Source organism: Manduca sexta, chromosome 19 (assembly GCF_014839805.1).
Source record: "Manduca sexta isolate Smith_Timp_Sample1 chromosome 19, JHU_Msex_v1.0, whole genome shotgun sequence".
Taxonomy (NCBI): Eukaryota; Metazoa; Arthropoda; class Insecta; order Lepidoptera; family Sphingidae; genus Manduca; species Manduca sexta.
The window spans coordinates 699,773-725,527 of record NC_051133.1 but is presented as its reverse complement, the minus strand read 5'-3'; the positions used below and the strand labels follow the sequence as shown (position 1 = coordinate 725,527).

At 34.6% G+C, this 25,755-nt stretch overlaps 1 protein-coding gene across 2 annotated transcripts in view; it reads right to left on the bottom strand.

The window, feature by feature from the left end:
• The window catches only part of LOC115440960, a 62,542-nt gene that overhangs the window by 9,464 nt on the left and 27,323 nt on the right, over nucleotides 1-25,755 (bottom strand). For both annotated transcript variants that reach the window (XM_030165498.2, XM_030165506.2), the window contains one exon: nucleotides 15,731-15,823. In XM_030165498.2, coding sequence (XP_030021358.1) covers nucleotides 15,731-15,823 — 93 coding nt within the window. The remainder of the gene's footprint in view (nucleotides 1-15,730; nucleotides 15,824-25,755) is intronic.

The following is a 25,755-nucleotide window of genomic DNA, read 5'->3' as shown; positions in this document are numbered from 1 at the left end:
TATAGCCTATAGCAATCCACGAATAAAGGGCTATCCAACGCAAAAAGAATTTTTCAGTTTCGACCGGTAGTTCCTGAGATTAGCCATTACTGCTCCGCTCCTATTGGTCATAGCGTGATGATATATAGCCTATAGCACTCCACGAATAAAGGGCTATCCAACGCAAAAAGATTTTTTCAGTTTCGACCGGTAGTTCCTGAGATTAGCCATTACTGCTACGCTCCTATTGGGCATAGCGTGATGATATATAGCCTATAGCATTCCACGAACAAAGGGCTATCCAACGCAAAAATATTTTTTCAGTTTGGACCGGTAATTCCTGAGATTAGCCATTACTGCTCCGCTCCTATTGAGTATAGCGTGATGATATAGCCTATAGCACTCCACGAACAAAGGGCTATCCAACGCAAAAAGATTTTTTCAGTTTGGACCGGTAGTTCCTGAGATTGGCCATTACTGCTCTGCTCCTATTGAGTATAGCGTGATGATATATAGCCTATAGCACTCCACGAATAAAGGGCTATCCAACGCAAAAAGAATTTTTCAGTTTGGACCGGTAGTTCCTGAGATTAGCGCGTTCAAACAAACAAACTCTTCAGCTTTATATAATAGTATAGAAGTATAGATTGTTTGTATTGATGATTGCACTTTGGGCTTGAATTTAAATAATTGTCTCAGCGCATGTATGCACTCGCCAAATGAATGCATACGAACTAATGAACCTCATAGTAACGTGAACAAAGGGATGTAAGCAATTAAAGAAAGAAAAAAATAAGAAATAATTTATTTGGTTTAGAAACACAAAAATAATTCTAATAATAGATAAAATAAAACAAAATTGGAAAAGAAAACAAAGACCAAAAGGGATCCAATTTATCTTTATGCTACAGCGTGAAATGCAGCGCTGATTTTCGCAGGACGCATTTCACCTAAAATACAATTTATCCAAATATAAAACAGAGGTTTCCATCTCAAATAACTATTCTTTCTTGGTGTTTAAAATCTAGGTATCTATAATAAACCACGTAAGACAACATCGTAAAACAGGTATTTGATGTAAGCCACATAAACAACGTACGTAAATAGAATGAGAAAAAGAACCAATATTTCGCAATACGTGTGTGCTTGTAACACGAACATACTTTGATTTAGCGCACATAAGTTATGGCTTGATTCACGTTCTAAGACCTTTACAACCGATTTGCATTCATTCTACATTAAGTTGACATGAAAATAACATTATTTATCTTTGTTTTTGGATGTACTTATGTTCCGATGTTATTACCATCTGATATTCGGCAGAATATATTTAGGTAAAGTTCTATAAGCTAGTCTTCTGTTATAGATCTAAACTTGATGCGAGTTTTAATTAAAACCAAATTCATAGACGTTGGATAGGAAGTAGACACATAAGACGGTATAAGAAAACATATTACACATAACTTTATGTTTCATGTTTAACAACTCGCGAGATTTTAACAGATTGATATTTTTTTTTGTAGTTGAGCAGAAATCAAATTCGAAACATAAAAATAAAGGGAGTTCGGTATGAATAAAAATATCGCCTATATTTCCAACAAAATCTTATTTAGCCTATAAAAGGCGTGACATTGTACCAAGTTTTACAATATAACCTATATGATGATATGAAATATGTTATACTGTTGGTGTATCAAAATAAATAACTTGTAGATTAAAGTAATTCTTTTTGCAGCATCCGCTTCAACAAAAATATTCCACAACATAAAATTGTAACAGTGCATCTAACGATTTCCTGTGACCTTTATTTTTTAGTGCAACTATTATTTTTAATGCCGTGAGATACTGCTGAGGCAAAGGAACCCAGTTTTTGTTTCAATCATAAATCATCAGGTAAAGCACGTCACTTTTTGCATAATTATATGAAAATTTAATATTGTGTCATCGTAGTTTACTTTATAAATTACGAGTGTTATTAAAAGATGTGCTGTTTTGACCCGTGGCTCTGACATTCCATTATGAATGAACTAATATTTACACAGAAACTTAATTCAAAATATTTAATCAATGTAACTTGTGTTATATGTCACTGACTCGAAATTATTTTTTAATATCACCTGACATATTGCGTTACCGATACAAATAATTATTTGACGTGCATATAGTTACATGCAGAACTTTGCAATTTAAATACTATACATGAAAGATTTCTAAGCCTTAGAAGTTAATATTTGCTGACGGTAGGATACATTTTATATCCGCCCGGATAGCGACCATCGCACACAAGTTGTTAAAACCTGTCATAGTGGCCGAAGTGTGTCGCGTTCCAGGATCAGGCTGTGCATATCCGATTTCAACAGGCCGGCATAATTGTGTCGACTGCCGAGGGGTAATCATCTCTCGTCAGTCGACATTATATTGGATCCCACTGCACGTACCATCAGGTGCAGTACTGCCGTTCCCGTATAGAAAAATGCGTATCAATAAATTATCGATGCTGCATTCCCAAAATTATTTAATGCGAAAAAACAATTCAAAGTTCTTTAACCATAAAATTGCCTTAACTAACAAAGGAAACCACATAACAATATAATTAGACGAACATCACACAATGCAGTACAAAGATCATACACAAAATAAGGAAATGCCAATTCCGACACAAGGAAGCTTTTACAAAGAAAATAATTAACTTTAATAACATTGTTTGGAATCCTATTAAGTGAACAAAAGAGTTTGGCGTGCGTAAACATAAAAACTCATATTTAGATAATGAATAAGTGCATAATCATCGAAGTATTAAATTACGCTGTTTGTATTTGTAACATCATTATTCCGCACTAATGGTGATCAACCTGGATTGAATTTATTATGTAACTAAGTGTTTTGCATAGAAACAAATTACTGGGGTAAAAATTTGCCTGTGTTAATGCAGGACATGTTCTACCAGTGTGACAAATACCATCAAAATCCGCTTAGCTGTTTCTAAGTTTATTTCTAACAAACATCCAAACATTTTCACAAACCTATGGGATACGCATGTAGCGCCGTAAAGGTAGACGCCTCTGTAGAGGAACAGATGGTTGCGTTCCTCTATGGAAGGGGAAGATTCCAATTGAGGTAATGCGATTAATTTACAAAAAACTTTTAAAATTAAACTATTTTTCGGATTTATCGCGGTTTTTATATTTTAATTTTCTCCCGACGTTTCGAAGAGGGAACGATAAAATCCGGAAAATAGTTTAATTTCAATGTCTAACATTCGCGTAAACATAAGAAATCATTAAACTAACTTTTGATCACTCTTCTTTGAGAAAAAAGTTAGGGCATTTATAGGGCCGGTGCTCGGTAGCGCATACCTGATTCTCCTGTTCTTGTGGTTGTTTACGAGCAGTAAAACCACTGATGGTGACCGATGCCTATAAAACCAACCTTGTAGGAATCGTTTCTATACTCCAACTTTAATCTTCTTGACGATTTCTATGCGTAATGATTTATGTTTACGCGAAACTAAGACATCGAAGTAAAACTAGTTTTTTCGATTTTATCACGATTTTTTGTATTTTATTACATTGACTATTCGGACGAACAACCTCAGCCCATCCCGTGACCTTGAAGGCTACAGTCTTCGAAACGTCGGGAAAAATAAATAAAAAAAAAACATGATAAAATCCGAAAATTAAGGTTGCTTCACTTTCTATGCGTTGTAATTCTGACATGAATCTACGCGGTTCCGTTGATCGTTTTTTAGGACGCCAATATATCCAAATGATGTGTGGTAGATCCACTCAATTTGTCGTGTGAGGATAAAAAATAGATTACGTTTTTGCACATTAGGCCAATTTAGCTTAATTTTGTGTCAAGGCTCAAACCTCTTTTTGCCTTTAGATATTATATGTGTTGGTCGTTTAAATTTGAACGTATCTACCAAAACTTATAAGTATTACTGTAATCTCATAATTAAAATTGATATTTAGACTCGTATTCTGTAGCGTGACGGATCTGTGTTGCAAATATTACAGTTTTGCAATACGCAATAAAATATTGTGTCTGATGACCGGATAGGTAGGTTGTCTGTTCATATATGATGTTGATATGATGTTAGATATAATTATTCTCTATAACTCTGTGATAGCTTAGTTGGGTGTGGAACGGACTGCCGAGACGAATGTCGGCAGGTTCAAATCTGAAGGACACACTGAATCCTAAAATTATAATATCTAACCCAATTTATTTTTAATGCATATTTCAATGTGCTATAAATCGGCACATGACTATTATAACTCTGCAATGTATGTTCGAAACATTTGGATTCAAACGTTGTTATAAAAGTTACATTAGAAATTAAAATTGCCCATTTTTATTAGTAGGTATAAACAGTAAAGCTATAAAGAATGTCATTAAGAAACCTTTCTAGTCACGAGAATTTGGTACAGATAAAAGTCAGCGGATGCAATAATTAAAAATTAAGAAACAATTGCTCACAAGACACCTCTTGACAACTGATTTCATAATCCTTACAATTAAATATATGTTTACATGCAATTAACGCATATCATGATAGAGTGACATTTGATGATCATTACGCACTGCTTGAGGTTTAGTAACATCAACAAAAAGACATATATAATGAGATAGCATTAGATAGATAATTATACGGTATTACGGGGCTACAAGATGCTTAAACAACTGTTCAAATGTATTTTGTAAAATTAATTTAAGAAGGTGGTAGGTCTATCATACGTAAGAGCCCGCTCGGGTAGGTACCACCGCAAAGTTTATTTCTACCGCCAAGTAGCAGTATGTAGTCCCTGTTGTGTACCGGGTTGAAGAAAATTGTAGCCAGTGTTACTACTGGACATAATCAGACTTAACGTGTCATGTCCCAGGATGGCGAGCGCAGTGGAATACCAAACAATACGCTGTAATTCAAGGTGTTGGATGGTGTTGCTACTGATTATAGGCGGTGGTATCGCTTATCGTCAGGCGAACGGCAAGTTCGTCTCGTCATTCAAAGAAATAAAAAAAATGTAATATCATATTAGCGTATAACGATATATTATTATATCTTCAAGATATACCAGTTAAAGCAGCTTCAAACAGCCTAATTATATACTTAAAAACAATTTGGAAAACCTTGTCTTTCATGGGAACTCTTGACCTATTGCGTGCATCTTATACATAACAGTTTAAGTTTGTATTACGTATTGAGGATGCATTATTCTGTATGTTTTACCCGAGCATTGTACAGTAACAAAGGAGCGTGCCTAACAATTACAGTGTAGACTGATGTTTGGCAGAATAAATAGACAATGCGTTGGTGCGTATTCTATCTACAAAGATTCTAATTATTGACATGACTTATGTATAGAGCAAATATTCAAATAACGGAGAATTCAAACGCGTTCTCAGAACAAAATACTATGTTTTAGATTAAAATATTGTTCCGATGCAAATTCCTCGGACATCGTAAAATTTTGAATTAAATTTAACTTTACGCAAATTACAAGAACATCAATTTACATCTTATGCATATTTTATTAGAGTTCAAATTTGTGTAATAATCTAAATTGAAGACAATAGCGACCCATCAACGGTGTCAGGTCAAGGACCCACTTCCTCATTCCAAAAAGCCTGGTCTTCATCACGACGCGGATGTGTACTGATTTTCAGATATCGTAAATAAGTGAACTAGACGTGACCTATGCCTATAAGCTTTACAGACGAAAATCTATGACACAATTTGTACTTTATTGATTACATTTTAGAAGCTGTTTTGCAGTGTTTCTGCTATCTAAAGTGCAAAATAAGCACCCGAAAAATTCAAAATACAAAATGATGACATCATGATTTATATATTTTATTGAAATTAAAATACAAAACAAAACTATAATTTTAAATTAAACAGCAATAAAAAATCTAATTGTTATTCCGAACAAGAATGTAGTGTTTTTTGTTTTTAACCCGGACGTAGGCCGTAACAAAAGCATTTTTTAAATCATGCAAATTATGATTAAAATCCGCAATTTGCAATACTGTGGTCTTCCTTGTACGAACAAAAAATATGTCATTAATTTGAAACAAATATAGCAGTGGGACTTAAAACTTAACAAACTTATATAAATACGTCAGTTTAATTACTTAATTTTGTGGAATTTCCTTCAATCAAGTCGCAATTTTTTTTATAACTTCACGCATATATGAGTAATCAATCTTCACGCACTCGTAAAAATTATCTTCAAACTATAAAATGATTGATTATCAAGAAGAATTTTTATAACATCGTATTAACAAAGTTCCAGGAGTTGACTTCCACAACAAGAAAATTTGCAGAAGTGGACTTCCACTAGGGTTGTTACTTTGCAAATAATCACAGCAAGTTGATTTCTAAAAATGTTGAATCTTGCAGGACTTGCAGCAGTTCACAGTGAGAATTTTTGCAATGTTGCCGCCAATGTTAAGGCCTTTGGAAGTTCTTGCACAATATTGCTGCTAAAAATTGCTAGTCAAACTTAGTTTAAGCAAGCTTCTTGACACAAACAATATTCGGCTGAGGCTAGAACCCTAGACCTCACCAGTGACGTCTTATAGTTTAAGCACGCCTTTACCATACGAGACACATGGTTATGGTTATGGTTATGGGCTCCTTTTTCCGCACTTAGCCCGTAAAAAAGTCGGGCCATTGTGCGTATATACGAGACACATTATAATACGTGTAAAGGTAACATATAACTTGCGACCATTCCTGCGATGCGATATAGTTAGACGTATGCCCGCGGTGTTTCCTAGCATCTTGCCTTGACCTGACCACCACCGCGTCCATGAATTTTGAAAATTCTATATGAGAATTTTACTTTACTTGCAACTTTGTGTTAATATTATTGTGAAATATTACAATAATGTACCGTGAAATATGAACAAAAACACTCCGTACTTGCACAATAATTTTATTAGGTGAGACTGTATGTAGAATCTGTCTGTGTAGGTACTGCATATCTACTTCTTCCACCAAGCAGAAGGACTAGGATTATTACTGCGTTTATGTTTAAAGATATTTAAATATCTCATAATGACAAAGGTAATTCAATGTATTGTAATTGAAACCTTTTTTTTATGCGTGTACGACAAAGTGCCCTCACTGCACCTGATGATAAGTGGAGTGGGGTCCTATAGAAATCGACTGACGAGAGATGATTACCCATACACAGTCGATATAATTATGCCGGCCTGTTGGATACACCGGCTGATCCTAGAACGTGCCACACTTACGTGGGCTATTACGACAAGTTTTAACACTTTATGTACAGTGGTGGGATATAAAATATATCCGACCACAAGCCGCATTTAACCCATCATCGGCCCGCTTACTTGTGATATAATCACTAACAACCACTTCGAGCGCTCATTCATAAACACGAAAAGTAAAATTGTCTAAGGTTGTCCCCTCAACCTATCACGAGCGGAATGTCAACTATTGGGAACGACGCACGGCGCGCTCACGAATTATGCGTGTACCCACGGACGTGTACGCTTTGATTTATTAGTGTATAGACATTTGAATGCCATTATAATTACTAACGCACCGTCTATGTGGAGAGGTGCATCTAGCATCTCCGGTTGACATTTCGTGTTTTGTTGTTTTTGTAATCGTCTCTTTGGCTTAGTAGAAGTATAAGTAGCTTGTGTACCGAAGATACCATGTTCGAATCTTAAGTTTGCGTGGCTTATCGATTTGCTCAGATCAGGTCTTCTAGGAATAGTTAGCGTAAAACTAAAAGCAATTATTTATAAATGAGATCGGGTGTTTCACTGCCCAATAAATAATAACTACGTATTAATGTCTTAAAATAAACATAAGGAAACATTATACTTATTAATTTAATTATAAATATGAGCTCCAAATATCTCGTCTCTTACATGAACTGAAGTTCAAAGCACCTCTAAAACCACTTTCCTTAGTTGTCTCGTCATGACACCATAACTTGTTAATGGCCGACTCTCATTCAAGATGAAAGTGCAAGTCTTGAGCGGTGACTCTAGTCATAAGCGTTCGCGACTTCGTGCAAAACTTCGTTTATAACAATACAAAACACTCATCATGCCTTGTAACCGCGAAGGAGTAAGCAGAGATGTAACTAGGGCTCCCACTTTTCGCCATAAATGTTTCATCCCATGAGGTTATAGGGCGTGAGCCTATCACAATATCGGGCACAAATTCTAGATTCCGGGCTGATAGGTACTGAGCAAAAATACCCAATATTACCTTACTCGATCCGGTATTTGAACCCAGGATCTTAGAGTAGTCGTACCGGCACCCAATAAACAATACCTAACAAATAACATTAACAATACCTAATTTTAATTCTAAATATAAATAATAAGATGGAATGGTCTCCATACTAATGTTGAGAGTTGTTGAAGTCTACCAACCCGCAATATGTAGGTGTAATACCCGCATTATATTATGTGACCTAACTCTCTATTCGACCATCTGTAGACTGCATAGGAACATTACAGGCGTCTCTGGTTCTTCAAAATATAATCAACATCGGGCGCATTCATTAGAGAGCTGTTATTTTTTTATTAAGAATTATAAAACTATGTAACTATAATTATCTTCTTTAAATCATATTTTAAATTCAAAACTGATGAATGAATAAATTTAAATCCAAAAGTCGCTATGAATCATAATGTCAATATAGGAAATAAAATAATTTAGGCTGATTTATTTACATTACATCATTGGCTCACAAAAGAAAACATTGTAAATCTGGTATCCTGCTATGGAAACTCTGCCAGAATTGTTTGATGTTGACATCATTTCTATATTCTATTCTTGAGATGTGACATGTTTGCGCGAAATGAATCATACATATTTATGTATATTAAATCGTATTTTTTCTTAGTCGGTTACATAACGTTGACATTTTTATAGTACTTATTAAACTTATATGCCCATTTTTCTCGGACTTTTTTATCTCGCGTTCCCAACGTGTTAGGGGCCTCCCTCTATCTTTACTAAATAAATGGGCATCATTGGAGGAGGCATTTATCCAATAAGGGAGTTCTCGCATAAAAGAAACTTAACAAAACTAACAATTAATTAAAGTTTAACTAGCAAAATAACACACCTATTAATAATAAGATAATCCTGTAATGCAAGGAATAATAAGGATTTTTATTTTCATTTTATTTATTATACTTATATTTTTTCGCTTTGACTGCATTAGAACTATTGTGACATATTTATAGTCTACAAAGCCTTAAGTCTTACAATATAAGATGGCTTAGATGTATTACGGTACGACTGCAGTGCTCAGGTCTCGGGTTCAATCCCCGGGTCGGACAGGCATATTGAATTTTTCTACTCAGCCTGGCGTCTGGAATTTGTTCCTGATGTGGCTATAGGTTCACCCCCTATGACATCATGGGACGGAATATGCACGGCAAAAAGTGCATCTCGTTCCGCTTTCCTACTCTTCGGGGATAAAAGGCATGAGTAATGAATATGCATGTAAATATTATAGGTAACATCCTCCTTTCCTCATTCAAAATATTTAAATTATGAATTATTTCATGCAATCTTTTATAACGACTTCTTATGTTAACGCGAATGTTAGACATTAAAATGAAACTATTTTTCTTATTTTATCGCGGCTTTAATATTTTAGTTTTCTACCGACGACGAAGACTTAATTTAATGCAATCTTTTCTTTACTAAGTTCTTAACCCCATATGCATCCGCGCCCGCTTCCGCCTGCACCATGGTACAACACCGCTATGTAACGCACCGCGGTCAAGGTGAAACAACTGGCGCAGTGGAGCAGACGAGCCGAGCGGATAGTTTGCCGACCTTAATGAAAAGTAAGTGTTTGTGGTAGGATTAGGTTTTTTTATTTACATGGTTTTATCCATGTGGTGGGTTTGGAGTCTGAGTGGGTACCACTGGTTAATCTTTTTTTGGTAGCAAAAATCTAAAGTATAAGATCATTGTTAAGATATTATGATTGGTATTACGGACACTATGAAACATTTACTGGTGGTAGGTCTCTCATATGTGTGACTCCGCCTGGGTAAGTACCTCCGCAATGTCTATTTCTGGCGCCAAGCAGCAGTGTGTAATCACTGTTGTGTTCCGGTTTGAGGGACATTGTAGCAAGTGTAACAGTAGTTACACTAAGCTAGGACATAATAAGACTTAACATCTCATGTCTAAGGATGGCAAGCGCAGTGGAATACCAAACAATACTTTGTAATTAAAGGTGTTGGATGTTTTCTACTATTTATGGACGATCATATCGCTTACCATCAGGCGAACGGAAAGCTCGTCTCGTCATTCAAAGCAATAAAAAAAATCAGGGCTTAAAAACTGTTTATAGACGTATCCATAAAACGATCAATTCATCCCTCATTCAATTTTAATGATCAGTTATACTAGGACGGCGGAATTCCCTGCAAAACGTAGGTCAGGGCTAGCGGAGTGTGCGAAGCTTGTTCCATTCACGGCGTGCGACTTCACGAACAATGCATTCGCAACCTCTGCGAAGGTACCACTCCACTTGCGATAATCGCTTATCTTTTAATTGTCTCCTATCTTAATGTGGGTGAGAAAATGCATTTGTTACAAAATACAATATGCGAGGACTGTGAACTGTCTGCATGTGTTCAGTATGTTAGTTTTAATTAATGTTTACACTATGATGTAAAGTAATTACACAAATTCCAATTTACGTAGCTCACGAGTATATTTCTAATGGAAATCTCGATTAAATGTTATTAATCTAAGCTGGGAGTCGAATCCAATATCACAAGGTTCTCAAAACAAAGTATAGAATGCTGCACTGTAGACACATACTAGCGATTCATTCATATCTAGACATTACAATCTACTATAAAACTAGTATTTTAATTTTGGCAGTTTACTATTAATTAATCGATAGAATAAAAAAATATGACATTTTAAACATGGAAATGAATCACCTTTATAAATAAAAATAGCACCTGACGCGTAATAAATAGTAAAATAAAATGTGCATAACAAATAGATATGGAAAGATCTAGAAACAAATGAATAATTACATGTAGCATATAGGAAGACGTTAATTATGAGTATAGTTCAACTTTAGGTGCATAAAAATAAACAGTTCTCGAAGAAGTCTACAAAATTAAAATGATTAAAGATGTGACGCACACTCCATAGTGCATACTAAATAAAGTAAAAGAAAGAATTGGGTTTATTTGTTATAATCGTCAAAATAAAACTAGAGGTAAGTTAAAGGTTAAATATGGCAAACGTTAAATTTTATTTAGGAATTATATAAACAGGAAGATACCAAATAAAAAAATATAAACCAACAGAAATCAAATATATTTTAAATTTTCGATCACAAAATGTTCGAATATCAGTAACACGATTTTGATTTTTGCAAAAAGCGATTGAGTAATCAGAATGCTTGGTGGTAATTTATCCCCAAAGCCCACAAACATCGGCAACCAGAGGAACGGTAACAGGATGCCGCCCGTCAAAGAGTTGGAACTTAGATATGCGATTACTGACTCCGTGTCGCATCACATCGATTTTGAAGAGACAGTAAGAAATATACCACGTTTTTTGTAAGATCACGATAAAGTGACCTCTCTGCACTTGATTATAAGTGTCGCAGGTTCCAGATGGTGTCGACAGACGAGAGATGTCACTCGCCAGTCGACATAATTGGACGTAGATACGCAAAAATGATCCAACCCACAGTATGGTCGAAATGGCCAAGTATGACAAATTAGTTCTAGTCTATAAGGTCTAAATTTTCCATTTATAAAAACATATTAGTCAAAACTTGTTAATTTGAACTTTTTATTAACAAAATATAAAATAGAATATCAATGAGCAAAAATACGACTTAAACGTCAATCTTACGATTTAAACATAATCTGTCCATAAAGTATGTATCTTAGACTTACGATTCCTAAAAGCCGCCATGCTCTTAATCTTACTGAAGTTAAATTCTACACACATGGTATAACGCTTTCAACCTTGGCAGTCTAGAAAAAGGAGTACCACATGCATATTTTGTTCGTTATAGTTCTATTTTACTCAGTGCCTTCTATATTATAATACCATGAGAACCACGTGAGTCGAATCTACCCTCTCTAATCGTCTGCAAATTAAATTTTATGTTAAGCCCCACAGCTTAAATTTATAAATATATAACAATAATATCAGCCCTGTATTATATATTTGCCCACTGCCGAGCACGGGCCTCCTCTACTACTGAGAGGGATTAAGCCTTAGTCCACCACGCTGACCTAGTGCGGATTGGTAGACTTCACACACCTACTAAATTCCTATAGAGAACTTCTCAGGTATGTAGGTTTCCTCACGATGTTTTCCTTCACCGTTAATAAGCAGAAATGCAGTAAGTAAGCAGATTGCTAAAGACATTAAAATTAACTTAGAAGTGATGCAAACGTTATTTAAGATGGAATCAATAGGCGTAGTAATTGTTAGATATTATTAATCCTTCAATAATTGTATTGAATGAAATATCGCAATGTAACAGATTTAGTATAATTTCCAAATACGTTGAATAGATATGAATAAAGCAAACGTATACCACAATGAGCATGCAACGGCTTTGCAATATATTTCAAAGGCAAATAAAAAGTGTTTGCCAAGAGAAACGTTGTATCCGATGCAAGAATTACGAAACGTTTTGTGGTGTGACAATATTTTGTATTGAAGACACTCAGAGGTTGGATCTTGGCCATAATTTGAGGGTAATTTTGTCTGTAGATACCCACTTATTTTGTCTCCAAGCAATACTGCTTAAACTACTTGATTTAAGTATTGCTAACAGTACTCAAGTACTGTTGGTCGAGTTAAAGAATATTATAATAATTAGATATTAATAGATTGATCGTAATCTTAAATTATCTCAGGGTGACGAATGCTGTGCTATGTAAACATTTGTGTTTGCAAGATCTTAGGGATTTTGTTATTATTTATTGACTTTCTTGGTAATATTGCAATTTAAGTTTCTTGTAGAGTGATTGTCGTAAAAATATAGTTTATAATAAAAGATAATTCAAGAGTATATGTCATTTTGGTCACTTCTTTAAGACTAAAGGTCAAGACGTCTAAAGCTTTTCAAAAATAGCCCTTAAAGCTGATGTCACATGAGCGCACATTACCCAAGTAATTTCGTCATAACAAATGAGGCGTCGTAAAGAACAGATATTCGTCAAGATTTCGCAAGTTTAATCGGCGTAATAAATCGACCGGGTCACGAGGTCCTTTCCATATTTGGATCTGAGTTTGAAGGTCATTCACCCGATACGTTGATTTGCATCGAATAGAAAATACAACTGACCTATATTTTGATTAAAATATTCAAGACTTAGCTTCCGCATAAACAATAGTGAATCATTGAAACAATTTGTATTCAGTATGCTTACAAACGAGATTCCAGAGTATTTTACGTTTAAAAGTCTGTTTTGTATCAGTTTTTCACGCGTATTCATTCATTTATATTTAAAAAAAAAAATATATCGTCTTATGTTATAGGACGGGACCCATAAACAGTAGCAAAAAGAATATCACAAAGCTCTGCGCGGCACTCCACTGCGCTTGTCGCCCTGAGACGTTAAGTCTTATAATGCCCAGTAATTACGCTGGCTACAATATCCTTCAAACTGGAACGCAACAGTGGATGCATACTGTTGTTAGGCGGTAGAAATAAAGATTATGGTAATAGCTACTTAGATTATGGTAAAATTGCTCCGTATATGAGACACCTACCACCAGAGAAGTGAGTTTTTAAGGTTACTGTTTATTTCGGGAATAGCCGTAAACGCAGGCGGAGCTAGGAGTATAAGTGAACAACTATAACACTGCATGGCAGAAATCTGTTCACCGTCAGATATTAAATCGAAATACAGACTTATTACACGGTCAAATAAATAAAAAAACAAATATCAGTTAACGAATACCTACATAAAATATTATTTATACTTGTAATGAAACTATATGGATTTTATCGTTAATTATAATATTATTATTTTCTCGCGACGTTTTGAAGACTGCAGCCGTCATGGTTGCGGGGCGGACTGAGGTGTTTATTTATTTATTTTATTTATTCATTATTATTTATGCTTTCCATAAATACACAAGAGACAGAATACGCTACACTTAATAAGTGAGATGACCACTTAAATGACGTAAGGTGCCGAAATGATGACAGTGGTCACCATACTGCCATTTATGGAGCGTCGGCTGTCTTGTGTAGGCTTACTTAAATTATCACCGAAGGACGGAACCGGATCATCTGACATTTTGGTGAAAGATGTCACACATAATATAGTTTTTGCGACAACAAAAACAAAAAGACATTATTCTTTTTTGTGTTGTTATAAAATTATGTCTAAATATCTGGACTTTTCTGATAGTTCTCCTAAGGAATACTTTCCAGAATTTAAGGAAGAACAAATCTGAAAAATTAATCAATCGGTAAGCCTCATTCTTGTGGGCGCGACCACACGCATAGTTTTAATTAGACGGCATGCGTGGAACAAGAATCATCTATAATGTGACATTGCTAATGACAGTATGTGGGAGAGCGGTAGTGGGAATAAAGAAGCGTCAATATTTAAATATTTTCCGGCCGTATAACATTAACACCATTATACGATAATACATAGTCAATCTGTAGACCATGGACCTTATTTATCAAAATATCATAAGTTATATGTACGCAGATTTTCTCAGTAGTTATCTTAACAATAAATAGATTAATAAAACCAAATGACAATCAATACTGATTATATCTGCTCTTGAATTAAATAATTCAGAATATTTATTGTTTGTAAAGATATATATCGAATCTTTTGTTATTATAGGTTCATCACCCGCTTTACTAGGTCTTTGAAGTCTTCTGATTCGAACTTGAAATGTCGGTAACGATTACGGCACACGATTACATGATGTTTCCGATGCTTGACCGTTACCGTATCGTGCGGATGCCCTCTTCAATAAGTGTTGGTTGTATTACATTACATAATACTGAAACGTGTTTAAGTGCCTTGAATAAAAAAAAAAAAAAATTATAGTGAAGTTTACATCAGACTCTACATGTTCTGCACTCCTTCGATACAAGAAGTTATATCGATCATTTAGAGTTGTTTTAACTTCGTAACTTCAAATTCCATGGCATTAGGCTTTATGTACTATTTAAATTGTGGTAAATTTTAGTGCGTAAGTCCCATCACATATTTTACATCATTGAAGCGGGACATACTTAATTGTTATGAATAGTCCTTAAGCTTCGTTAATGAACGATAATTAATAGTATACAAATAACACGCTGGGGCTTTTGCCTCATATGCCGCTTTGACTGTAGGGCGCGGACTGTAATAGAAATTGTTATGCAAAATGGCATCACAAATCTACAATTACTTATGTAATATCGCATTGACACACGTTTATGTACATGTCATGTTGGACGGAAGCCAATATTCACTAAACTACCGGTATGGAAATACTTACATCAAAATTTTAAAGGAATCATCAAACACCTATACAATCTAATCATTAAAAATTGAAGCCAATAATTATTTATGTATAGTATACTGAACTTTTATAAACATAAAACAACAACAACAACACTTACAGCTAGGGTATTTAAAATATTGAATTTATAATATTTAAATTAATTCATCATTTAGAAGACGAAACGCCTCTAGCTAATAGGTAGAAACTCACCTGACATCCAGTTTCAAGATCGGCATAATACCCCGCCGCTCGACCCTGGCATGTGAAGCTTGTAGGTGGTATTTTAAGTCCTAATGTACCTCCCTGGAACAAGAAAATTAAAATTATTAATTAAAATAACAATTTATGTTAATGAAATCTAAAAAGCTAATGATACGGTTTCCGTTATCCGAGATGAATTAAAAAATAAAGGAAAAATGACGCATGTTTAAAAATGGAACGTTGAAATAGTTTATAAAAATTGTAAGCACCAAGGAATTTATGATTCAGTTATGAATAATTAAAAAAGATGTTTTGTGAATAAAGTGTATAAAACGAATAATAAAAATCATCAATTTACGTAGTTTTACACTAAATAAATCTTTATTTTTAAATTCATATAAATCTTTTGTGAATTAATTAAAACTTTATAGACCTTTGATGTTATCGCTTTAGCAACATTACGTAAATGTTTGTTGATACGTTTAAATAAAAACTATAATATTGACTTGATTGCCAGTTATAATGGTAGTAAATAATCGTTTCTGATCAGAGGTATCTAATTAATAGACATCATAAACATATTGTTTTTTAGAAGATCAACATAGAATTTTGTTATTATTGTAGTCATACTAGTTTACTCCATCCATTCCGATAAACAACACACACACACACATTACACCTTTATCTGCGAAGGGATAGACAGAGGTGCAATCAGGGCACCCACTTTGTGTGTTCCGCCCTATGATATCGCCATATCGGGCACAAATTCCTGACTCTTAACTAACACTGAACAGAAAAACCCAATATCAATTTGCCCACCCTGGAATTTCAAACCGGGAACCTCCTAGCCGTGTACCATGCACGCAGTACAACTACGCCACCGAAACAATCAAAAAGTCTCCAAAAACAAAGATACAATTAACCATACAGCCCTTATATAGTGATGTTTATTGCATATGTGAACTATGCCCTCACCAAAAATACGATCTATCTAGTACCTAGTTGGTATTTTTTCATGATATTACAAACAATACCACCACCACTGGCAAACCCAGGGTTACTATGCCATCTGCACCGTCTTAGACTAATTATATGAATGACAATGTCACTAAAATACAAATGAATTAAAGCCGCTATTCATGTAATAAGCCGCTAGCAACTTATTGAGTAAACATTTGCTTATATTTTCAGATTAAAGTAAAATATAGCACAATTGCCTCATCTTCGAAAATGGTTCCAATTTCTATAGAAGCCATTACCCAATTCTATATTGTATCATACAATATATACCAATAAAGATGTACGGATAAGCCATCATTGTGCGTCTAGAGTTTATGGCGAGCATTGTTGGTGCGCGTTCGGATTGCGTATACCTGGGAACATTTCCTTTGAATGTAATGCCGCAATCTCTTTGTTATGTTTAAACTTGTACGCTTGTTATTTTGTATATTTTGTAACTCATGATTTTTTAAATTCTGACTATACGTTTGTTGTAAACGTCCCTATCCTTGGGGGTATAACGCCTCCTTAGATCATGATTTTGTCACCTGCATTACTATAGAGGGAAGTGGACAATTAATATTTCCAACTCCTCCCTATCTTTCTATTTGATTAATTTCGTTGCGGGATAATGACATATTAGTTTTCCCTGAGACTCGCCGAGCTTCACTGCTCGGTGTCATAAAATGCGTGCCACTGCTGATCCTGGCTTTCAGGAGTTGTGGTGATGGGTGTGAGGGCGGGAAAGTCTCTATACGTTTGTTAGCATGGCAAGGGCCGGCTTATACAAACACACCGGGCTTTTGGGTAAAGCGGTTAAGACACTCGCAACCCTTGAAAATTAAGCGACCATGCTGAGGGTAATCCACTAAAGAGTTACGAACCTCGGCTTAAGACGGTCATGCGAGGAATTGATTAAAGATATTACAGTTCTTGGATTTTGGAAGTACACCAGGTATAGCTTATGCAAAATTCTATTTAAGTAGTACGGTGTTTTAATACGACTTCGATTCTCCCAACTAGACAAATAATAAAATGTTTGGTCTTCTAATTGCTATTTAGGGTTAGGTTAATACTCAGGGAACGAGGGAAAAAACAGAGGACGACGGAAAAACTATCTTAAATCAAACACACAAGATATAAAACAACAGTCACTGCATAGATTATTCGAACTCTGATTTCCCTTATCTCACTCCTGTAATCATCTTGCAAATCTAATCATCCGATTCTACCCTCGTAACCCGACATTATGAAGTCGGCCAGTAATCCAAAGTTAATTGCCAGTTGCATTCAATTGGTGCGCATGGCCTGTTCTTCCTTTTCCTTGGTTTTACATAACGCAGGCACGACGCCTTCAGTACAATTGTTCAATTACTTTATTACTGATCTGGGTCTTTTGTGTTCGGAATGATTAACAGCATCCGTGGTCGTTCGATGTGTAACTGAATGAAGTACCTTGCTTGATGTAGAAATGTGTGTATCGACAATATGTATAGAGAGCTTTAAGGGACTTTGTTTTATATATTATAAAACAAAGTCCCTTAAAGCTCTCTGTCTGTATGTGATCGATTTTCTCAAAATGTACCAAACGGATATTTGTACGATTTTTAATAAAATATAGTGCAATTCTTGAGGAAGGTTTAGGTTAGTAGTACATTAAGGTTTTATGTAAATTGACTGAAATATAACGATTAATGTTGAAGAGGTCGCGTGGTTGCAAAAAAAATCTCGTGGGTTTTACACAAGAAAAACTTTGTAACTCACTCATTTCGCATCGGACGAAGCCGCGGGCACAGCTAGTATCATTTAAATCCCGATATGGTTTTTCTGCTCAGTATTAGCCTAGAGTCTAGAATTTGTGCCTGATATGGTGATGGGCTTGCCTCTCTATCATGGGACGGAACACAAATAAGAAAAAGTGGGTTCCCTGGTTGCACCCGTGGCAACTCCTTCGCGGATAAAAGCGTGATGTGTGTTTGCATCTCATACGTCCTAGTCACTAAATGATCTCTTATGTGCAGGAGTCTGTCTTGGAAGTATGACTGCCTTGTCTTTTTTACCGACAAGTAGTGTGCAAGAACTGATGTGTTCCATGAAGATAATCAGAGTAATTACGAGGTATTATGACAGTTAACAGCTAATGTCAGGGTAACGAGCGCAGTTCAGTGCCATTCAGAGCTTTGTAATTATGATCTAAGTTGTTTTTAAGCTGTGGCGCTTGCATCACAAACAGCTTGCACGACATAAGAAAATATCACATATTTCAAACAGACCGATATAATTACGTCGACTAGCGCGGAATAAATATTCGTCGCTAGTCAACACTATCTGGCTCCCATCTTATTTACCTTCAAGTGCAGAAAAGTCATTTTCCTGGTCCGTACAAAAAGAAAAAGAATAACTTAGTTTTGGTGAAAAATGTCCTGGATGACGTAGATAAATGCATAACGGTGACTCTTAAGTCATTACTCATCATGATACCAGCCTTATGACCAGTTTCATTTATATTCACCACTATGGCAGCATATTGTACTGTTTGTAGTACACAATTGGTCATAGAAAGCCAGCAATTTATAATAATTTAACAGCACGCGAAAGTATTACGAAGGAATATATTTTTCTTCATGACAGCTGGAGATGTTATACAATTTATTATATTTATCAAATCTGAAAGAGTGTTACGTGTTCTGAAGAGGTTATGATGCAATTTTTTGCGGAATAGGTCAAATAGTCAAAACGTAGAACTTAGATAAGATGGCCAGGAAACCTGTATGACGATTATAAAGGCACAGAATTTTTATCCTTTATTAATATTACGAAGGCGTCAACACGAATAAGAAGCTAGTAAGTCAAGAGAGAACATTTATAAGTTAAACCAATATTGCACAGTACATAATGAGTCATGGAAGCAAGCCATTTATCATTTAGCCAAAAATGGTGACAGATGCGTACTCATTATGACAATATACTATTGACTCATCTGAGTTTATCTGATGATATTTTATATATGATGATATGATATGATATGATGATCACATTTTAAAAATAAATGCGTTGTAAACATTTGTTAGTTGAAATCCACTAAAAAAAACGTGGAAATAAATCTTCATAAAAAAAGATTTAAACGTCCCACAAGACTTTACAAATAATCAGCTCAAAGTTTTTATATTTAAAATAAAAGATTACATTATAATTTAAGGTCAAAATGTAAGGTCCAAACTAATGTTCTTTTGTCTACTTCGTAAAACTGTATCTTAATTAGGTATAGCTGCAATACTGAACGAACTTTAAAAATATAAACTATCTCATACCTAATACTGTTTACTAAACCTTTTCCTTTATAGTTTTTATACAATATTAAAATTATAAATAACTTCGTATGTTATAAAATCTACTAATCTTTATATGTTATTAATTAATATTCTCAAATTCCAACAACCCGTTTTTGTTTATTCATACGTGACAATAAAGCTAAAACACGATTACGGTTAAAATAACTGAAAAAAATTAAACCAGAAAATTTTATAAACACAGATTACATACAGAGCATCAAAATTGCTTCCGTTGCCATAGTCGGCTAAAACTTCTCAAAATTCAACAATTCAACATAAATTACTCAACAAGTCGCATAGAATAATTAAAATACGATTAAGATTCAGTTAGCTCACAAATTTTGTATAACCATTCCCACGACCAACAATTAATGTCGCAAAGGAGACAAGAAGCTTCATCAAAAACTAAATATTTCTTAATGATCATATTGAAATACAAACATCCGTTGACACCTACTTGTTAATCTATATATATAAAAATGAATCCCTATTTCCCTTGGTCACGCCATCACGCGTGAACGGCTGGACCGATTTCACTATTTTTTTTTGTTGTGTTTGTTATTGTTCGGAGAAGGTTCTTATGAAAGAAAAAAATCAACAAATTGCGTGGAAAATTAGAAAATTTAAGAAAACTTAACGAAAATATTAATTTTATGTAACTGTCAATTGTTTGAAATACCTGTCAGCGATTGACAGAATGCGCGCTGCAAATTCATAGATAAGACGGGACAACGTCTGTCGGGTCAACTGTGTAAAATAAAATAGGAAACTTCGTGACCAGGTTTTATGCCAAAAGGTAGAATATTAAAAATAAAAATAACTTTATTTTACATAAAACACCCATAGATTAAAAAATAAAATGATATAACTTTGGCACAATAAAACTAATAGGTACTTAACAAAGGTGACCTAATGGTATTTATTTTAAAGAAATCTATTGGAAGTATCTGAATGATGCACGGTGAGTTACCGTCCACTGACACTTCAAAGCGCTGTCAAGCAGTGGCGAAGATTTTATATACTACTCCATTCCTGTCGGTGTCCTCTTATGAAGAATTGATGTAGAAGCTAATTATCATTAAAACAATTTGCAGACCGCATTCATATTAGTACCTACATGTTGTGCCGGGTTACCTTTTGGAAAATTTTACCTTTCGCTGCTGTCGAATTTATGCTCTACGATAGACACAAGGCTGTTGGGAATGCCATTTGCAGTCACAATAGCGTAGAAATTCGGTAAACTCGTCTCAGCACACCTTTCCGACGCTTTTCCAAAACGCGGTAGCTCCAACATAATCCGGGAGCATTATATTGGACATTTTCAATTCGAACCAGTTGTTTCTGAGATTAGCGCGTTCAAACAAATAAAATTCAGATTTATATAATGCTATGAATAGTATTATCTCAGTCCCTTTACTTTACATGTGACAGAATTCAGGCTAACCATAACATAGGTTATAACATGGATTCCGAAACAAATCGTTTCTTGTATGTAATAGAGGTCAAGATCATATAGCAACATATTTCTAGTGTAACAATTGCGCAATTATCATAACACGTTCAGTTCAAACCTACGCTTAGAACAAAATATTCTGACAAATTATGATTAGCCAACAGAATGGAGATTTAGGCAGGGTGGAAGTTTGTTATGGCTTCCTTCCTACCAGTCAATAGAGAAAGCTCTTCATCGTGTTACGACATTTAATAACCATAATTTCAGCCAGGAATCGTCCACTGCTGGACATAGGCCTCCCCCATTAAGCGCCATAGGTATCGGTTCTGGGCCACCCTCATCCATCGGACTCCGGCGACCCTCACCAGGTCATCGGTCCAATAACCAATAACCAATCGGGCATCTTTTTAATGTACACGGAATCTGTATCTTCTCTCTCAAAGTATTATAATCAAATCAATCGGCCTATCACCGTCCTCTGCGGTCCCTTAGCCTCCTCAAGTGAGCGACAAAGAACCCGATTTGAAACAGACCGCATCCGTCCGCTACCCAACGCCCTTTCTATACCTTTAATAGCGTAGTATTCTAGTTTATTTCTGTATTATTTTAAGTGAATTTTGTCACATTTGACGACGTAGTGACATCGTTAATCAGTACAACATAATTTAATAACTATGCTGATGACAATTTATATATGACGTAACATTTAAAGTTATAAGGTAATTTTAATCAATCTACCAGAATCCAACCTAGAATAAATGTAATTCTTAATTATCATCGCTCTATCAGAATTTGGTGGTATAAAGAAATTGGATCCGTATACTGAACTCCTCAAGCCACTACAAGTGTTTTCTACGTGATTGAGAAAGACTTAGAAACCGTTTAGATAAGGCAAATAGGATTAATACAATCGTAATTATGCGCAAATTATTGGCAAACCCTTTCGAATAAGTACAGTTGTTTCGTAATGATAAGTTTTGTAATGGAAAACAGTGCCTCTAGTGTGGCTTTTTACTGTTTACTACCGGGGTTCGGTTTACGAAATATGTAGTGCATAATAAATAGTGTTGCTACATTTTCAGACAACACTAAATGAACTAATAGTAAGTTTCTCATCATAAAGTCTGGGTTTTGTCTGTTGTTACCAAGAAGCTAGATGCTTAATATGTTCAGGTTTCAAGGGCATTGTAAATTGTAGCAATTGTAACCATTGCGCTTGATTATGCACAATGACAAATCCAGAGGAATTTAGTAAATTAAATTAGTAGTTCTTAGAATAAGGGCTATATAAAGTATTAAATTCACCTAACAAGTTATATTTTCAGGCAATATATTTTAAAGTTCAGTTAACAAGTTACATTTTCATTGCTAAATCGCTAAACAGATTTTGATGAAGTTTGGCACGGAATAAGCTGTACCCTCAATACAAGCTATTTTATTTTTATTTGTAATAAACATAATTATTCAGGGGTGAAGCCGACGTTTGCCTAAAACATTTTATATATACATAATATCATATCATAATACAAAAAGAAAAAAAATGCCTCATATCGCAAGCAAATTCAATTAGTTATATCATAATTATAAAAGCAACAATCAAAATCAAGTTCATTAAAATATTCCGACTAGACAATGATTCGTTAAAAGCGTTATAAAAGTTATAGCTTTATTAATTAATACCGATGATTCGAATTAACAAGCCGAAGATTGTTTTTAACATTGTTTTTTTCTCGATTATCTTTGCCTTATTGTAAAAGCTTGGAATATTTACTGACTCAGAATCACGGACGGTCTAGAATCACGGTTATTGTATTTAATATACGAATTTCCTGCGGTTTCGCCCGTAGTACACGGAGCTGTATTAGGTCATTTGTTTATTTTATATATTTATTTAAGGACCTCCAACGAAGGATGAAAGGAATATAATAAAAACAATGTCGTAGCATTTTTACAATCATCAACCTGAAGAATTGGCTGCAAAGGTTCAAACGAGATCACAAATTTATACTCTGCTTTGCAGCAGAAATAAACGAAATTATGATACCCAAATTCTCCCATCTTACGTACGTAATGTTATGTAGTCTTTTATATAAATTTAATAACAATTTGTTCCGGAATGAGTAAATTAAAATACTGATTGTTGATTCATAACGCTTAATTCGTATGTAGGCGGGTTGGGTAAGACTTCTTACCGGCGGGCTGCGGTATTAATTTTATTCAATACTTAACTATCTTGTGCTAAATTTAAAATATTGTGTATTTGAGTAATAATAATAATAGCAAAATAAATTAAATTGATTTTATGCTTTTAATAATTACTGGTTCGAAAGTTTAAAGGTCGAATTCATATGATATACGATGTTATATGATTTGATAAACGTATATAGCCACAGAGAATACTACGTTAGAAGAACTAGAGTTCCATAGAAAAAAACGAAAAACGAGGCTTGTATAAAACATGTAGCTTGTATAAAAGACTTAAATATCAACAAACAAATATGGGGCCTATGACCTAATTCAGAGCTGCCAATTTAATGAACTCAAATAGAGTTGTTCGCGATATTCAAGGAAATATCTAAAAAATCATTCAATTTACGACTTGTACTATCGTCCAAAAGTCTGAATATCCATGCAATCGCAGACTGATAAAAAATGCAAACACATTGAATTGTAAATTGAATAAAAACATGTGATGAAAACATGGTTCAATAGGACTAACTGGTTTATTCCACAATATTTTGCATCACAGATCCAATTCTAACCGCAATTTACGACAACCAATTCCAAGTGACAACTAAGAAAGTTAAATTTGAAAAATGGTCGCATATTTATTGGAAACTAAATTGAAATGTGGAAATCATTTAAACATGATGAAATTAGTTCACGGATGAGCAACCGATATGTTTGCGAGTGATTAACGGTCACCGCATATACTTAATTTATTATTGTCTTTTTCCGACTATTCATGTTTTGAAATCAGCTGGAACGCATCCAGTAAGATAGGCTGACAGAAACTCGAGGTCATTTCAGTCATCTAGATTTCATCGCGATTTTTACATTTTAATTTTCTCCCAACGTTTCAATAAAATCGCTATAAAGTCCAAAAAATATTTTATTTGAATGTCTAACATTCGCGTAAATATAAGAAATCATTGTTCTTTCTGTCATTTCAGGTAACAAGTATTCACTTAGCTGTACCAGCATAAAATGCATAGATATTTACAGAACGGTTATATGGAAGAGGTCCCTTAAGGCAGAATTTAAAAACTAAATACTAAAGACGGATATAAAGCTATATTCATCAATTACCCTACCAATTGGCGCACCTAAATTGCTAAGCGAGGCGAAGACCTTATGCGCTCTGCACGTCTGGTAAGGTGCTAATCCCTCAAACAGATATATAATATAGATAATCCAAGTTATTGGTACCTAAAGCATACATTCCTTTTATCCCCAAAGGAGTAGGCAGTGGCGTAACAGGTGCACCCACTTTCCGCCGTTTGCATTCCGTCCCATAAAGTGATAGAATTCCAGACTCCGGGCTGATACTGAGGTAGAAAAGTTATAATTTTGCCGAAACCATGGATCGAACCCAAAACCTCAGCATTGCAGTGGTACCGTAATACAACTACGCCACTGAGGCAGTCAACCGTTAAAGCCTCGTTGCTTAATCCTAATATCTATGAGGATTTTAACTATTGTCACTTAGTATATTGACACAAATCCTATGTAAATGATAAGCTTCACTAATACTTCTAAATATGGATTATCCTAAGCTTTATTTATTGAGTAAGATTTAAGTATTGAGGTGTTAAGCTGAGTCAGGAATTTCTTCATTTACACTGAGGTATTGAAAACGCCGTACTTTGATACAGACTATATATCTAGAAGAGTTTACAATGTACTCACTTTTGGAGAGTAATTCGGAATAAATTTGTATTCAGGCTTTCATCACAGGGGCTAATTCTTATAACCATCGTTGCCCATTTAATGACTTCGTATTATTTACAATTTAGCATAGGAAAAACACGTTGGTAAAACTAATATTTAATGTTGAAAGTAAAGAAATTATGATTTTTTTTATTATTACCCTCTTCTGAACATGCAGTAATATGTTTATGTATTTTAGTATGAGAAAACCTTTTGCAAGTTAAACATTTCATAAGTCTGTCACTCGGCCGTCGAGCAGCCTTTCAAGATTTACACATAGCCGTGTAAGATTTAATATATTCCAACGTATTCCAATTGTA